Source organism: Phoca vitulina, unplaced genomic scaffold (genome assembly GCF_004348235.1).
Source record: "Phoca vitulina isolate PV1807 unplaced genomic scaffold, GSC_HSeal_1.0 scaffold67, whole genome shotgun sequence".
NCBI classification, from domain to species: Eukaryota; Metazoa; Chordata; class Mammalia; order Carnivora; family Phocidae; genus Phoca; species Phoca vitulina.
Genome location: NW_022589770.1, coordinates 13,467,550 through 13,485,977, shown reverse-complemented (window position 1 = coordinate 13,485,977; position 18,428 = coordinate 13,467,550). Strand labels below are relative to the sequence as shown.

At 39.7% G+C, this 18,428-nt stretch overlaps 1 protein-coding gene across 11 annotated transcripts in view; it reads left to right on the top strand.

Moving 5' to 3' along the window:
• The window catches only part of KDM4C (lysine demethylase 4C), a 478,025-nt gene that overhangs the window by 414,103 nt on the left and 45,494 nt on the right, over nucleotides 1-18,428 (top strand). For 9 of the 11 annotated variants that reach the window (XM_032392299.1, XM_032392301.1, XM_032392300.1 and 6 more), the window contains 2 exons: nucleotides 2,728-2,778; nucleotides 5,082-5,252. In XM_032392299.1, coding sequence (XP_032248190.1) covers nucleotides 2,728-2,778; nucleotides 5,082-5,252 — 222 coding nt within the window. The remainder of the gene's footprint in view (nucleotides 1-2,727; nucleotides 2,779-5,081; nucleotides 5,253-18,428) is intronic. The other 2 variants (XM_032392296.1, XM_032392297.1) reach the window with 1 other exon arrangement.

Genomic DNA, 18,428 nt, shown 5'->3' with positions numbered 1-18,428 from the left:
TCCTTCTTTTATCTTATATATTTAACTGAAAGATAAATGATGAACGTTGTCTTTCTTTACTAAATAATTTGGCTTCAGCTTTTTTTGAGCATATCAGTTAAGTAGACCTGTTATTAAAAGAATTTAGAAACTTGCAAGGGCTCTTGTATTTTATTACATTTAGTGTTTTCAATAATAATTAACTAAATACATAATAGAAAGTACAGAGAAGTACATGAAGAAGCAAATAAACAAAATTCCATTACCTAGATTTATATATGCTAGCAGTTTAGTATATTTTTTCTTAGTATTCTTTTTTCTTACTTGTGTGTGTGACAAACTATCACAAACTGTAGTGGCTTAGAACAATGACAGTTCTTTAGCTGGTGATTCTGTAGGTCACAGATTTAGGCTGGGCTTAGCTGGGTGATTCTTCTATTCCAGGCTGATTGCCTCATTCATCTGTGGTCAGCTGCAGAACTGCTTACCTTTTCCTAGCTGGGTCCATGTCTGGTCCATGTGATCTCTCGTCTGCCAGTAGGATAATTGAGTTTGTTTACATGACAGAGTCTAGGGCCCCTAGAAAGAAACTGCAGAAGGCTGCAAGGCCTTGGATTGGCATACTTCTGTTGTATTCTTTTGGCCGAGGTAGTCCAAGCCACAAGGTGAACCCAGATTTGAGGGGTGAGCAAATCGGGTCCAGCCCTTGATAGAAGGAGCTGCAAGGTCTCACTGAGAAGGATGTGAAAACAGAAAGAAGTGAAGATTTATGGGTATTTTTGCAATTTACCACAGTGTGTGTGTGTGTGTGTGTCATGTGTACATATGGAAAAATGCACTGTATGTACAATTATACATTCTACATTTTTCATCTCCAGATAGGCTCCAAATCCAAGTTGCTAATTGAACTCTGAGTATACTGAGGAGATTAAATGATTTCTTACCTGAGAAATATCTCAACGGGTATGTAGAACAGAGGAGGTACTCAATAAATCAGAAAAGAAAGAAAAAGAAAATGTAACTTCTTTAGGCAAGTGCTTGAATTCCATTAGGTCCATTTCCTGGTAGGTTTTATTTCTCCTCTGATTTCTGTCAACATTTATTCTCCTGGTTGATGATAGCAACGCACTCGAGATAGGAAAGTGCCTGCCTCTGGGCCCCATGTTAGCTTCTCACCATCTCTGAGATCTTGGAAAAGGTCCTTGACTGTGTACCTCAGCTACTTCATCTATTTAATGAAAATAACAACCATGTCACAGCGTTATTGGGAGAATTTAATTAACTCAGGTATATGGATGTGTGTTGGTAACTCTCCATGTATAATTGTGCCCCAAGAACTCTCTGATGCTTTTGTGAAATGTCTGTAACATTTTCCTACTTAACATTTTTTCCCCATCCCCAGCATTTCAAACTGGCTCTAGCTTTCCTTAAAAGAAGTTGTGCTTTTTTTTCCCCTTAAACCACTGTTCATTTCTGCTTAGTGCATGTTGAAGGAAATTTAACTTTCACAGCCTTAGCCTGTGTACTAATCTTCAAAATACCATAGCCATTTCTATAATCTGATGAAACCTCTTGCATAATGTCTGTCTTCTTTGATCAGAAATGACAATGTTAACATCAATAGATTCTTAGACTTTTCTGACATGAAATATTTTTGAGAATGTATAATCAGTTGTGGGGTATGCTTGTCAATAATTTTTCCCTGCAAAAATAAATCAGAAATCCTATCAAAATAGCATTATGGAAAAAATCTGTTTTCCTTAGTACTCCCTATGAAATGGTCATGCCTGAAGCTCATGGAAATTTTTATTTAGATGAAAGTAATTTGTGTGTTGACCATCTTTCCAACCAGCTAGTTTGCATAAATTTCAGGTCCTAAGTAGGAAAAAGGTGGTTGTAGTCTAGAGTCAGCCTTTTCTCTTTCAAATCTGTATCGTGTTTCTCTTCCCCTGACTGACCACTTCCACTTTCCAGACCCTGTGAATTTCACCATAAACTTCTTTATTCCCTCCCCCTACCCACATACATGCCTTCCTACCCCAAGAAAGAGGAACATCTTCCTACAACTCCCCTTTGTTTTTCTTTTCCCTTTTCTGGACCATGAATGATTAGAATCAGTCCTCTCCCATTTTGAAAATGTGTCTGTACCCATCCTCACAGTTTGTTCATTCATCTTTAAAAATTATTTATTCTTTCTTTCATTCATTCATTTGTTGTTCATCCAGCAACAATAGTGTTGTACATGCTGTGGTGGGTACTGTGAAAAAAAAAGACATGTAGTCTGGCGCTGATGCATGGATTTTGCCCTGTTGTAGGAGGAATAGTCAATCAAAGTGTCATTTGGGCAGGGCTTTAAGGGAGTTGCAGACGAAGGCTTTGGGAGCATTAGGGGTAGGGGAGGAGGCCTCCTTATGCCTTTCCTCCTAAGGACCATAGCTTTGTGCCCACTTTTGACATGAATTAGAATCAGAAGTGGATGAGGTAAAGAACAAGATGGTGGTGGTCTGGGGCTGAATTCAGCCTTGTCGTGTGAAATCAGGGTGCTGCAGCCATATGTGCCCATTACTGCGGGGCAGCAGGGAAGAATGGCTTATTAATCTGGGGCTGGGGTCCTAGGTATGCTCTCCCCTTACAAAATGAAACCAGTTAACAGTTGCTCAGAACCAGTTGCCCATGAGTCTAGGTAGTTGATGTACTTTATCCTGTTTTTATAGCAAACCTTTAATGTAAGTATTATCCCTTCTACAGATGAACAAACTGAGGCTGATAAAGGTTCAAGATCACAAGATCACACAGCTAGTAAGTAGCAGAGCTTAGAATTCAAATCCAAACCATTGTTTCCTTACAGGGTTAATTCCAATTTTAATAAACTATGCACAAAGGAACTAATACCATAGTAAAATGCAACACTTGCAATCCTGACCATGAGTGTTTTTAAGTCAGTTTGACAGAGAGGGACAACATCTGCAGAAAGTGCTGCCATGGCCACTCAGGGCCACTGTATATGGTCACACAGGTTGTAAAGTTTGCCTCCTACAGTTAGCTGTAAACAGTACAGTCTTAAGGAACAGTCGTGGGCCCAGTTCGGGAGTTGTATCACCACAGACTGTGCTTTTACTCATATTCATTATTACATTTGAGTTTTCTCTTACTTGGAAAGGTTAGATATATTTAAAGGGGTTGGATGGAGAAATGAAACAGGAAACTAGGTAATTATTTCAGCACATATAACATACTGTGGTCTAGCTATTAATGATTTCTACTTCACGGGTGCCTGGATGGCTTAGTTAGAAGAGTACACCACTCTTGATCTTGGGGTCATGAGTTCAAGCCCCATGTTGGGTGTAGAGATTACTAAAAAACAAAACAAAACAAAAAAACCTTAAAAACAAAACAAAACAAATGATTTCTACTTTAAGCATAGTGCACTTAAATCACTATAGTCTTTTTACTTTTGTCTTTTGTCAAGATGTTTATATACCTAACTACACCTAAAGGCAAAAAAAATTCCCCAACCAACCCAGCAATCACTGGGGAATGATTTTATTTTGTTAGGCATGTGAGAAACTAGATGGCAGAGCTCAGTCTACAACTAGGAGACTGTAGGAACATGCTTGTTGGGAGGGAGTCACCCCTCCATCCAAATCATGAGCATTTGTCCTTAGTTCCTTACTCCAGGCCCTCATCTTCCACCTGGCCCATTGTAATAAGCTCCCCACTCACCTTCACCTATAGCCATATAAACCTGGATCATTTTTCTTCTATACTTAAATCTCTCGGTGCCTTCTTTAGGCCCACAGGATAATGTCCTGACTCCTTAGGATGGCAAAGGAACTGCCCTCCTCCCTTCCCTACTCCCTGCATAGCCTGACCTGTGGGCCCCAGGCCATTTCTGCAGGCTTCTACCTTGTCTTCTCCTCTCCTACATAAGACCAGGATGTGGGGAGAGTAGAAGACTCCTGCTTAACAGGTGCCAAGTGCCAGCTAGTAAATATGGAGGGAGTGCCAGAGCTGCAGAAATCGGCATATCACCACCATCACAGTAAAGATTGGATCAGGCCCGACTCATCAATAGATACTAAACCTAAGCAGATATGTACAGGAACAGGATATTTGCATGGTATTAAAGTTTCTCCCACATATTGCTTATTAGTTGTAAGGGAAAAAATAGTGATTATAATGAGAGTTTGGACTACAGTTTGTTTAGGATCAAAATTAACATCACCATTGAGAGGTAGACAGACATCATGTGCCTCCAGATGTGATATCCTGAGAAGAATATGACAGACATTATCTGTGTGGTGTTCTGGCCAGGAATGTATAACTTGACCCTAATCATGAGGAAACATCAGGCAAATGCTCTGTTAAAAAAGGAGGGAGAGGGAGAATTGTATTCTTTAGAAGTATCACTCATGATCACAGAAGACAAAGAATGGCTGTGGAAATGATCCAGGTTAGAAGGGGCTAAAGAGAAGCGGCAGCAAAGTGCAGTACCTGACTCGACTGGAGCTTGCCCTTGAGACCATGTGAGGGGAGTTGGAGAAACCATGAAGATCATTATTGGCTCAGCTGACAAAATTAGAACATACATCATTGATAAAAGTATCGTATCCATGTTAGATTTACTAAAGTTAGTAACTGTACTGTGGTTATATAAAGGGAAATCCTTATTTTTAGAAAATACACAACTGACGTATTTAGGAGTAAAAGCCCATGATGTATGTAGCTTATTCTTAAATGGTTCTGGGTGGACTGTTTATATATATACGCACACAATTTTTTTATATATAAATATACATGTATATAAAATAGAGACAGAATGTGCAAAAAAAGAGAAATGGTAAAATGTTAAAAATATTGATAGATAACAATAGGTGAATCTGGGTAAAGGGGTCAAGAGTATATAGGTATCTTTGTACTACTCATATACTTGTAACCTTTAGGTTTGAAATTATTCCCCAATAAAAAGTTTAAAAATTAAAAATATGTATCATGACCACGTGAATTTTTTTTTCTAAATAAATATATATTTTATTTTCTGTCCCTACCTTTTATCTTTCTCCTGTTCCTTTTCTCTCCTTTCTCTGTGCCCCTTCTTCTAGAAGTCCAAGGCTGGCGAGAAGGGTATCTCTGTGGGGCAGACGGTCATCACGAAGCATCGGAACACCCGCTATTACAGCTGCAGGGTGATTGCTGTGACATCGCAGACCTTCTATGAGGTCGTGTTTGATGATGGCTCCTTCAGCAGAGACACATTCCCTGAGGATATAGTGGTGAGTGAATTCCTGGGGTGCCTGCTCCCCAGTTTATTTTTGTAGAACTAAACCAGCTGAACCTTTCAGCAATCCTCCTTTTGGCTTTTGGAGTAACTCATTTCACTTAATGTTTGATTCGGGTGTGCTTTTTTGGCACTGCAAAGTAGTATTGTTTTCTAGGAGGTTCTTAGTGTTCTTCATAGTAAATTGTGGTCATGTGAACTTAAGACTCATCTTCCCAAATTCTTTTAATTAAATGAGAAGTGTATGTGGCCAGGAAACATAAAATGCAAATTCACCTATTCTTTTCTGTTACAGAGCATGAGCATATTTGAATTCCTTTATTACCTCTTTATGCTTATGCTTAACTGGAAAATATGGCTTTTATTAATCTGACCCTACAGTGACATCTGTGATCCAACAGAAACATCTGTGCATGTTTCATATGGGAATAACCAAAGTCACATAGGAAAAAGCCTGTGACTTTTACTGATCTTCTTAACTGGTCTGGTCTATATAGGAGGAGTAGGTGTGTGCATATGCGTGTCTGTCTGTCTACTTCTTCCTCTGTCCTCTCAGTTAACACCTTGGGACTTACTTAGAGGAACTAGTGAATATGTCTCACGGGCTTGCTTTTTAATAGGATGTTTCACAAAAAGAGGACTTTCCACAAAAGGTTTTTTGAGACTGAGACCAAATCACATGCCTGAGACCAGGGTTAGTCCAGTGGTCTTTTTATCCCTTTTGTAGTTAAGGGAAATGTCATTTGGGGGGAGCCAGGCATCAAAAATGTAGTTGTAACCTCTGCTTTATCCTGGGTCTGTTGATGCTTTGCTCTTGTTTATACTTGGAAGGACATTTCTTAATGACTTTAATAATTATGTGTTATGTGCAATTGATAATTAAATGTAACTGTAGGAGATTGCTCATAAATATTTCTAGAATTTTGTTCTCCTGGGGCAAAAGTAACATTGATTCAGTCGGCTTTGTTATGCTTACTTCTCTGTGCCATTAAGAGGGACAAGTATGTAAACAAAGTGACCTTATTTGAAAGATTTTTAAAGCAAATGAATTTAGACAAATAAAAAATCCCAGGACTTGATTATACAGCCAAGGGGTGAATTGTGTTTCATTGCAGAATTCTACCTGGAGCTTCACTTTACTGCATTGCCATTGCCATTCATAATCAGCAGCCTAGGTGACACGCTGTCCTTGTTAGAATTAGTGTGTTGAAGCACTCAGTCCACAGTTATTGAGTATCTGCTATGTACCACCACTAGGTGCTGGGAAAGATCATGAGAACGTGTGATTCCTGCTCCGTCTAGGGGGAGGTGGGCTGGTAAATGGGTGCTTTTTATACCATGTGAGAAATGCTATAAATGAACCAAAATCAACTTACCACCTGGTGGGTCCAAGAATGGACGCCACAAGATTAGTCAGGGCTGACATGGACATGTCCTGTGGGCCAGTACTGCACCAAGAACCTGTTGTGCTTGAACTGATTTCATCCTCACAACCCCACATTGCTAGTCACTACTGTATTTTACATTTTGCTGCTGAGGAAACTGAGGCATCAAGAGGTAAATAACTTCCTCAAGGTCACACATAGTTAATCAGTGTCAGAACAAGTATTCAGACCCAGAGTCTGGCTCCAGAGCCTCTGTTCTGGGAAGAAAGGAGAAGGAATGTGCAAGGGCAAGAAAGGCACGGAAGGATGCAAGAGACCAAGGCCTTGGCTTTTAGCCCTGCCCAGGTACATGCTCACTTCAGAATTAGCCTTCTTTTGTGCACACTGTGACCACTGAGCTGGGAGTCAAGGAGTCTTTACTAGGCGTTGTGGGGTGGGATGGAAGACTTCTGAGCAAATAGTTAGGTCTTTATCCATGATAGTGTTTTAATGAATCCTAAATTCCCTTTCGCTTCACAAGTCTCTGCATACCCAACTGGTTTTAAGCTTTCCTAAAATGTCTTTAGCTTGTATATTGGAAAAGAATGTCTGTGATCCTGGAAGTTTTTTGAAATTCTAAAATCTCTCCTTTGACACCTTCTGTTTCCTCTCTCTGTGAACCCCATACAAAGATGATTTTAAGTATGTGTGGGTGTTGTGAGAACACAGGCCCTAAAAATCATAGGATTGTTCAGGAGCACCTTGGCTTTTAAGTCCGGAAGAACGAAGAAGCAAAATTCTTTACAGCTTGATTAGCTATTACGTGGCATATTTGGTAAGGATTTGAGGTTTATCAGGAGGCTGTATGTGTGTGGTCACAGCTGTAGCCTTGGAGGGAGGGGCAGCACATGCATGTGCCTGAATTGGTGTGAATGATAATTTCTGCAGGGAAAAATAAATTGTAATAATCTGTGAGCACGTCTTCTCTCTTTTTGTCCGATCTTTTCTCCCTTAATACTCCACCGTTCCCCCTCCAATCGCGTGCATTTTTGGTTCCTTATTCCAGGCCTTTTATAGAAGTAGGAATATTTCAGTCATGTTTTATTTTCAAGTATCACATACTTTCTTTTATTATTTATTTATTAAAGATTTTATTTCTTTGACAGAGAGAGAGAGATCACAAGTAGGCAGAGAGGCAGGCAGAGGGAGAGGGAGAAGCAGGCTCCCTGCTGAGCAGAGAGCCCCATGTGATGCGGGGCTCGATCCCAGGACCCTGAAATCATGACCTGAGCTGAAGGCAGACACTTAAACGACTGAGCCACTCAGATGTCCCTAATATCACATACTTTCTAATAGTATCACCATCTGATGGCTGCTGCGGCTTATTCATCTTTGTTATCTTGGCAAGGAATGAGATATCCCTATCTTTACTACTTTGGTGGCTCTATAGGGAAGAGTTTTTTCCATTACAATGTTGTATTAAATCAGGGTTCTACAGAGGAACAGAGCCAACAGGGTTTGTGTGTTTGTATTTAATATAATAGGTATGTTAAAAGTATCTATATATACATCTTAAAAATCCATATATATTAAGATTGTGTGTGTGTATATATGGCATTTAAAATTTTTTTTATTTAAATTCAATTTAGTTAATATATAGTGTATTATTAGTTTCAGGGGTAGAATTTAGTGATTTACCAGCTGCATATAACACCTAGAGCTCATCACATCATGTGCCCTCCTTAATGTCCATCACCCAGTTACCCCATCCCCCACCCACCTCCCCTCCAGCAACCCTCAGTTTGTTCCCTATGGTTAAAAGTCTCTTATGGTTTGCCTCCCTCTCTGTTTTTATCTTATTTTATTTTTCCTTCCCTTCCCCTGTGTTTTTGTTTCTTAAATTCCACATATGAGTGATATGTGACATTTTTTATAAAGAATTGGCTTATGGGATTATGGAAGCTGAGAGGTCCCAAGATCTGCAGTTGGCAAGCTTGAGACCCAGAGGGCCGATGGTTTAGTTTCGAGTCCAAGTCCAAAGGCCTAAGAACCAGGAGAGTTGATGGTGTAGTTTTAGTCTGGGAGCCTGCCGGCTTGAGATCCATGAAGAGTGGATGTTTCATTTCAGTTGTGAAGGCAGGAAAAGCCAAGTTCCAGCTCCAAGCCAGTCAGACAGGAGGAATTCCCCTTATTTGGGGGGGCAGGGTCAGTCTTTTGTTCTATTCAGCCCTTAACTGATTGGAAGAAGCCCACCCAAACTAGGGAGGGTAGTCTGCTTTACTCAGTCTATCAATCCAAATATTAAACTGATCCAAAAACACCTTTAGAGACTCACCCAGAATAATGTTTGACCAAAAACTCTTTTCTTTACCTTGTCACATGAGAAGCTCTGATTCTGTGGCAGATTGTAGTTTCCTTTTTCGTGAAGCAGCCACATTGTTTTGGTTGGTTTGTAGCACTCTGTAGATCCACTCCATTAGCCATATACTTTGTCCTGGTCATCATCTAGCTTTCCAAATGGCCAAGTCGTGGATTTTATAAGGCAAACTTTTAAAATTTAAAGGATTATCAAGGATTGTTTGGGTTCTGTGTTTCTCACTGAAATTGATGAAAGCAGCATGTAAATGCCTTTGTAGTGTAGTATGTCAACTAGACCAGTTAGAGATGGGGAACTTGATGTTATGTTTTAAGATATAATATAGTGTATAATTAAGTATATTATAAATCTATTCACATATAAATTATACTTATTCCTGTATATGATATAATGTAAATACGCCCACAGCACCATTTTTCAGGCCATTAGTTGCTGCAATCATCCCACTTCCACTTTTGATATCCATCTACACCAGAACTGTCCTCTGGGAGATGGGGATCCTGCCTAATGCTCTAATGGGGAGTTTCATCAGGAGATAAGAAAAAATGTAATCAGGTTCGTTGCTGTCTCCACATCTTGCAGATGGTAGCAGAACCATTATTTGGTGGAAATACTAAATACATTCCACATTCCTCAGAGAAATTTTGTTTTCATTAGCTGATATAACTGTGGCATCTGACACTGGGGTAAAAAATGATTTTTTTCTTCTGTTTTTCTGTAACTCTAGTCCACACAATATGCTTATCAGGTGTGAATGCTTCTGGGCAGGCGCTTTCATCAAATGCAGTATGACATCAGTGTTACTGGCTGGTGAAGAACTAGCTTCTCTAAGCTGTGGGTATTTGCTCCCTAGAACAGCTCTAAGGGTACAGCACAATTTCAGTTTTTTAACTTTGAAAATCAAATTGAGAAAATCAAGTTTAATCATCCCAAACTATATATTTATGTATGACATAAATATAGTACCTTATGCAGCGTGAGGCTTTAGTAAAGAAAGTTGCAGTCTCTTAGTTGTAGAATCATTGGTTATAGATCATTTTATAAACACAACAGAAGAGAAACCTCTAATGCAGGCTGGCCTATCCATATTTGAAAATAAATTTACCAGGCATCAAAATACCTGTGTTAGGATTACGTAACAAGAGAGTATTTGGAACAGTAGGGAGAAACGTTCTTTGGACTACCAGGAAATTTCTTTCCATACCTAGGTACATTATTTCTCTGATAACTAGAAAATGTCTCAAATTTTTTTCTCTCAACAATACACCTGCAGAATGTGTGTATCAGCCCAGTTAAACTCAGTATGCAATCTGTAGCTGTCAAGGGAAGTAATAAAAGATGTATTGCTACATGCCTCCATCTGTCAGTCTGTGAAATTGCGACACACTTCCTGATGAATTTTTTTGTCTCCTCTTAGTTTGATGGGAATGAAAGTTGCCCATCTGAGAGAATGCAATGAGCACAGTGATTCCAGGTCCTCCTTTTAGCTGCTGCTAAAACCTGGGATCTTCTAGCATGCCCATGTTGACATGAGAGTGATGGCTGCTTCCTTTCATCTGAACTTAGAGCTCATTTCAAGGGAGGTGGATGGTGTGGCGAGATCTGGATAACTCTAGGACGAGCGCTTAACATTCACCACTGGGTGTGAGAAGAGAAACAGGACCATTTAGAAATTTGACAGCAAGAGTTCATCACTGAAATTTCCATGAAGACTTGCTACATTTTTCAGCCTCTGTTGAAATGTGAAATAAGCACAAGAACTCTACTCTTCAAGATTCTAGGGATGGATTGCCATGGCCTTTAGTTTTTTGGGAGGTGCCATACAAACTGAAGTTCTCAGAGCTAATTTTTTTTCCTCACTAATAGACAGATTGCTTCAACTTTCAAACCTCAGTTTTGTTCCCCCCCACTAAAAAGGGAATAATAATTTCTACCTGCTAGGATTATTGAAAGGACTGAGTGAGCTAAATACCTGACATGGAGTTGATACAAAAATCAAATTTTTTAGGATATTAACTTCAGTCTGTAGAACCTTTTTTTCTCTTCACCCTCCCCATCTAGTTTATGCTGTCCTTTTCTGGTCTTGATGAAATTTGGTTAGAAGGTATGTTAGTAGGAATAGAATTCTATTCCTACTTGTTAGTTAAATGGATGCCCGTACGTGTAATATTTCAGAGTCAGCTTACCATTTCCATTGGTGTAAAGCAGTCCTAGCATCTTCAGACTTTATAATAAGGAACCTAATTCTCTACATTTATGCTTGTATTTTTCTGGGTGTTTAAAGTGTTATTTCAGTGGCTTTTTATAACAAACCCTGTTCCAAAGTAAGTTCATGCTCATTTCACAGATGTGATACTTGCCAGGTCACAAAAAAAGCTTTGAAAAAGCTTTGTTCAAGCTTCCCAAGCTATGTGGTGACACAGTTAGGTCCAGAATGCAGGTTGGCCCTTTGCATTCCATTGCTTATTGCCTCCATGCTTTTGGGCACCTTTCTAGGAAGTCTGCTCTCTGTGACTTAATGTAGCTGTGGTAGGGCACCTTGTACCTCCCTTGATGGACATAGTGTGGGAGCTGCTCAGTAGTCAGCATTCTACAAGGCTCCACTTGGCAAAAGTAAGTGTACGGGTGACTCTGAATGTTTCAGAGGCAAAAGAAAATATTTGAGGTAGTTTGATAAACTTCTTAGTTGTTCCCAGAAACATTCTATGCTATGGGATCCTGGGAAGCATTTTCAAGTTCTTATTGGCTCCTAGATTTTGAGGTTCTCTGGATTTTCAAGTCAGGTCCCCATCCCAGACCATCTAGGTTATGTTTGCTCCAGATTGATGCCCCTTACCTCCCTCTTCCTTTGACAGTCTTGGTTCTTCTAGAATCTATGGAAATTTGACAGAGAAAGTTCTGAGAACTTTTGTTGGTTTAGGATTCCTGCAGGTATGGCCCACATGACATTTAACTGCTCAGGAGAGGTGCCCTTTGTTCTCTTTCTGGACTGTGGAGCTGAGAGTCTGTGAGGTGAAAGCTTTGCCAAATTCCCATTAACTTTTACTCCTTCGGGGAGCCTTTTATACATGTAAAAGATTATCTGTTATTACTTGGATTTTAATCTATTTGATTTAAAGTTTACTTTTCAAAGGCTTCAAATTCAACTGACAAATGTATTTATAAACTTAATAATTTTTGCATAAAAATAAGTGCAAACTCATTTGTTCCCTTGTAGTATTTATATAATGCATAAATTTGACAGGTCAAATCCTAACCATTTTAAATTTAAGTAACCAAATTTCCTTGAACATCTTAATATGATTATAGATTCAATATATATGATTCTTACAAATATTGTAGTTTTTGTAAGCACTTAATGTCCATAACTAATTAATCAGGCATTAGCTTAGTAGTTCATATTCTTCTGAGTATTTCAAACATCTTCAAAAAACAACACATAAACCAGTTCAATGTTTATAAAATACACTACTGCACCTTTATAAACATGATTTGTAATGGAGAAATTGTATTTGAACACAATTTAGTTGATAGGTAGGTAAATAGAATCTACCCAACTGAGGGGGAATATTACTATATTGGCTAAGAGTTTATTTAGAAAAAATAATCAAAGAACTTCAAGGCCATTCAGGGGAATAGAGTGTGCTTGTACCTTTGAAGGCTAAACCCACAGTTGCTGGCAGGGGCTCCTAACTGAGGTCGGCTTTCATCTGTCGATCAGCTCTCTAAACGGTGTGTCCTTCACTGAGGCACTAAACACTCCTAAGTTTCGTGAACAGTCTCAGGTTAGTGGGGGTAGCTATTACCAGACCCTGGGATTTTATTCACTTATGTGTAATTCTTAAGTGGCTTTTTGCATGAAAGCCTGGGCATATGAATGGAATGTTGAAGCCCTTGTTTGAGTTGGACTCCCTTTCTCTTTTATAAATTGTATGTATCTCACTGACTACAATTCTGCAGCCGTCATATTGACAGTTTCCATTTAGCACTGGTGATCCTCTGAAGAAAAAAGTGTGTCATCACCCTGATATCTCATGTAGGAGATTAACTAGTTGCCCTGAAGGCACAATGTCAGTTACATTTTTCTTCAAATACATACTTTCCTCACTTGACAGTATTTCTCTTATTTCTCTTTTGGTAATTATCTCAAGGTGATTGGTTTGGGAACTGATTCCCAGGAGACAGGTTCCTGGTATTTCCTTCCCATCCTTTTCTTTCCAAGGGGGCTCAAGGTATATAACATCTCATCTTCAGTCTAACAAAATCAAAATAACTACCTTGAACTTGAGGGCAATGTTATTAATTTCCAGGACTTCACCATCTCTTCTCAGCGTAAAGCTTAAGCCCAAGAGTGTCAGGTACCATGAACCAAATCTACCCTGTGTTTGGGAATATCCAATTATATCATTCATTCTTAAAAAAAAAAAAAAATTATTTGTCAGAGAGAGAGAGAGAGCACAAGCAGGGGGAGCGGCAGGCAGAGAAAGAAGTAGACTCCCCACTGAGCAGGGAGCCCAATGCAGGACTCGATCCCAGGACCCCGGGATCATGACCTGAACTGAAGGCAGGCGCTTAACCGACTGAGCCACCCGGGAGTCCTATTTGTTCAGCACTGTGGTAGGCACCATGGGGGATTCAAAGATATATAAACATAGGTGTAGAAGTGATCCTGGGTATTCTGAAGGCAAAATAAAATACCCAAGTGGGTAGGAAATACTGAGAAAAAAAGTTATTCCCAGAAACATTCTATTCTATGGGATTCTGGGAAGCTCCTCAATTTTCAGGTCAGGTGGCCATGCAGACATTACAGTGGCAGAGACCAGGTTGATGAAGAGACACCTCTTATCAGTAAGGCCACTTCAGCTTTGGGAATTCATGCCCCATCCCATCCTAGCCCATTTGTGTTAATTTGTTCATCACTGATGCCCTTTATATCCCCTCACCTCCAACCAGGAGCTGATCTGAAAGATTTTATAAGAAAAATACCCAATGAAGGTTGTTGTTAAGTTCAGAGATGGAAGCAATCATGATGGGCCAGAGGAAGTTCCAAGGGGAAGAGAGAGATGAGCTGGGTTACTGACTTATAAGAGGTCTTTGTGTATTTTAGACACAAGCCCTGTGTTAGATATTTTACATTTTTTTCTCCTAGTCTAAATAATATTTCATTGTATGAGTATAATTTATTTTGTTTATCCATTTGCTGGTTGATGGACATTGGATTATTTTGAGTTTGGAGCTATTATGAATAATGCTGCTATGAACATTTGCTTTCAAGTCTTTGGGTAGATTTGTGTTTTCATTTCTCTGTGATAAATATTTAGGAGTAAGATTATTGAGTTATATGGTAAGTGTATGTTCAGCTTTATAAGAACCTGCCAAACTATTTTCCAAAGTGGCTGTACCATTTTATATTCCCACTAACAATATGTGAAGTTACAGTTTCTCTACATCCTCACCAAAGCCTGGTATTGTCAGTATTTTGGATAATAACTATTCTAGCAGGTATGTAGTAGGATCTCAGTGTGATTTTAGTTTGTATTTCCTTGATGACTAATGACTTTGAGCAATTTTTTAAGTGCTTATTAGGCATTCAGACATCATCTTTGTTGAAAGACCTATTCAAATATTTTACTTATTTTTTATTGCTTGTAAGGCCTTTTTAATATTCTGAATATAAATCTTTTGTCAGATACAATTTACAAATATTTTCTCCCAGTTTGTGTCTTATCTTTACTTTCTTAATAGTGTCTGCAGAGCAAAAGCTTTTATTTTTTTATTATTATTATTAGATGTTAATCACTATACATTACATCATTAGTTTTTGATGTAGTGTTCCATGATTCATTGTTTGCGTATAACACCCAGTGCTTCATAATATTTATTCTTCCAATCCATGAGCATGGAACATTTTTCCATTTCTTTGTGTCTTCCTCAATTTCTTTCATGAGTATTTTATAGTTTGCTGAGTACAGATCCTTTGCCTCTTTGGTTAGATTTATTCCTAGGTATCTTATGGTTTTGAGTGAAATTGTAAATGGGATCGACTCCTTAATTTCTCTTTCTTCTGTCTTGTTGTTGGTGTATAGGAATGCCACTGATTTCTGTGCATTGATTTTATGTCCTGCCACTTTACTGAATTCCTGTATGAGTTCTAGCAGTTTTGGGGCGGAGTCTTTTGGGTTTTCCACATAAAATATCATATCATCTGCAAAAAGTGAGAGTTTGACTTCTTTGCCGATTTGGATGCCTTCTATTTCTTTTTGTTGTCTGATTGCTGTGGCTAGGACTTCTAATACTATGTTGAATAGCAGTGGTGAGAGTGGACATCCCTGCCATTTTCCTGACCTTGGGGGAAAGCTCTCAGTTTTTCCCCATTGAGAATGATATTCGCTGTAGGTTTTTCATAGATGGCTTTTATGATATTGAGGTATGTACCCTCTATCCCTATACTCTGAAGAGTTTTGATCAAGAAAGGATGCTGTACTTTGTCAAATGCTTTTTCTGCATCTATTGAGAGGATCATATGGTTCTTGTTCTTTCTTTTATTAATGTAGTGTATCACATTGATTGATTTGAGGATGCTGAACCAACCTTGCAGCCCAGGGATAAATCCCACTTGGTTGTGGTGAATAATCCTTTTAATGTACTGTTGGATCCTATTGGCTAGTATTTTGGTGAGAATTTTTGCATCCATGTTCATCAAGGATATTGGTCTGTAATTCTCCTTTTTGATGGGGTCTTTGTCTGGTTTGGGGATCAAGGTAATGGTAGCCTCATAAAACGAGTTTGGAAGTTTTCCTTCCATTTCTATTTTTTGGAACAGTTTCAGAGGAGTAGGTATTAATTCTTCTTGAAATGTTTGGTAGAAATCCCCTGGGAAGCCATCTGGCCCTGGGCTTTTGTTTGTTGGGAGATTTTGGATGACTGCTTCAATTTCCTTAGTGGTTATAGGTCTGTTCAGGTTTTCTATTTCTTCCTGGTTCAGTTTTGGTAGTTGATACATCTCTAGGAATGCATCCATTTCTTCCAGGTTATCTAATTTGCTGGCATAGAGTTGCTCATAATATGTTCTTATAATTGTTTGTATTTCTTTGGTGTTGGTTGTGATCTCTCCTCTTTCATTCATGATTTTGTTGATTTGAGTCATTTATCTTTTCTTTTTGATAAGTCTGGCCAGGGGTTTATCAATCTTGTTAATTCTTTCAAAGAACCAGCTCCTAGTTTCCTTGATCTGTTCTACTGTTCTTTTGGTTTCTATTTCATTGATTTCTGCTCTGATCTTTATTATTTCTCTTCTCCTGCTGGGTTTAGGCTTTATTTGCTGTTCTTTCTCCAGCTCCTTTAGGTATAGGGGTAGGTTGTGTATTTGAGACCTTTCTTGTTTCTTGAGAAGGGCTTGTATTGCTACATACTTTCCTCTTAGGACTGCCTTTGCTGCATCCCAAAGATTTTGACAGTTGTGTTTTGATTTTCATTTGTTTCCATGAATTTTTTAAATTCTTCTTTAATTTCCTGATTGGCCCATTCATTCTTTAGTAGGAATACACTTTATTCTCTATGTATTTGAGTTCTTTCCGACTTTCGTCTTGTGTTTGAGTTCTAGTTTGAAAGCATTGTGGTCTGAAAATATGCAGGGAATTATCCCAAACTTTTGGTACCGGTTGAGACCTGTTTTGTGACCTTGGATGTGATCTATTCTGGAGAATGTTCCATGGGCACTAGAGAAGTATGTGTATTCTGTTGCTTTGGGATGGAATGTTCTGAATATATCTGTGAAGTCCATTTGGTCCAGTGTGTCATTTAAAGTCTTTATTTCCTTGTTGATCTTTTGCTTAGATGATCTGTCCATTTCAGTGAGGGGGGTGTTAAAGTCCCCCACTATTATTGTATTGTTGTCGATGTGTTTCTTTGCTTTTATTATTAATTGGCTTATATAATTGGCTGCTCCCATGTTAGGGGCGTAGATATTTACAATTGTTAGATCTTCTTGTTGGATAGACCCTTGAAGTATGATATAGTGTCCTTCCTCATCTCTTATTATAGTCTTTGGTTTAAAAACTAATTTGTCTGGGCAAGATGGCGGAGGAGTAGGAGACCTGGATTTCGTCTCCTCTCAGGAATTCAGCTGGATAGGGATCAAACCATTCTGAACACCTACAAACTCAACAAGAGATCGAAGAAAAGAATAGCAACAACTCTCTGAACAGAAAAGCGACCACTTTCTGGAAGGGAGGACGTGCAGAGAAGTGAATCCGAGGCGTTATTTGGGAGGAGAGACGGCGGGGGAGGGGCCTCCGTCGGCCGCTTCTGGCAAGTGATAGAGCCATGGAGCACAAAATCGGAACATTTAGAAGTCTGCTCCGCTGAGGGACGTCACTCTGGTGGCGAAGTGGGGGGTGGAACCTTCGCGGGACAGTGTGGTCTCAGGACCCTCGGGGTCACAGAAAGACCGGGGGTGCCTGAGTGCGGCAGAGCTCCCAGGTATCGGAGCAGGGAAGCCGGCTGCAGAGACGGAGCCGAGGCGCGGGCTCTCAGCTCGGGGTTGCTATAAACCGTGATCCGCGGCACAGTCGGGCCACTGCTCCTCCAGCAGGGACCCAACCAGCGGCAGATCCGGGGAGACTCACCTTCTTCCCCCGGGAGGAGAGGTGCGGGAGCGCACCGCAGGGATCTGCTGGGTTTGGAGACTCCACCCGGGGTCGGGTGCCAGATAGAAAGGCGCGGTCACAGGCCGGGTGAGCGCGGAGTGTGGCCGGAGACTGGGGAGACGGGAGTGACTGACTGCTTTTCTCTGGGGGCTCGCTGAGGAGCGGGACCCCGAGTTCTCGGCTCCGCCGGGGCGGAGACTAGGAGGCTGCCATTTTCACTCTCCGCCTCCAAAGCTGTACGGAAAGCTTGCAGGGAACAAAAGCTCCGGAGAGCAAACCCGAGCAGATTACTTAGCCCGGACCGGCAAGGGCGGGGCAATTTTGCCTCCGGCAAAGACATTTGGGAACCACGGCAACAGGCCCCTCCCCCAGAAGATCAGCAAGAACAGCCAGCCAAGACCAAGTTTACCGATCAATGAGAACGGCAGAACTCCAGCGCTAGGGGAATACTGCACATAGAATTCATGGCTTTTTTACCATGATTCTTTAGTCTTTCAAAGTTAATTATTTTTTTTAACTGTCTTTTTTTCTTTTTTCCTTTTTTCTTTTTTTTTGAATTTTTCTTTTTCCCTTTTTCAACCAACATCTTATCAATCCCTTTTTTAAAAAAAAAACATTTTTATTTTTCATTTTTAAAGTCATATTCTATCCCTTCATAGTAGTTACCCGTATTTTTGGCATATATATATAAGTTGTTCTCTCTTTAAAATCTTGAGATAGTTTCTTCTAACAGATCAAAATATACTCTAAATCTCTAGTGTATGGTTTTTTTCTACTCCCCT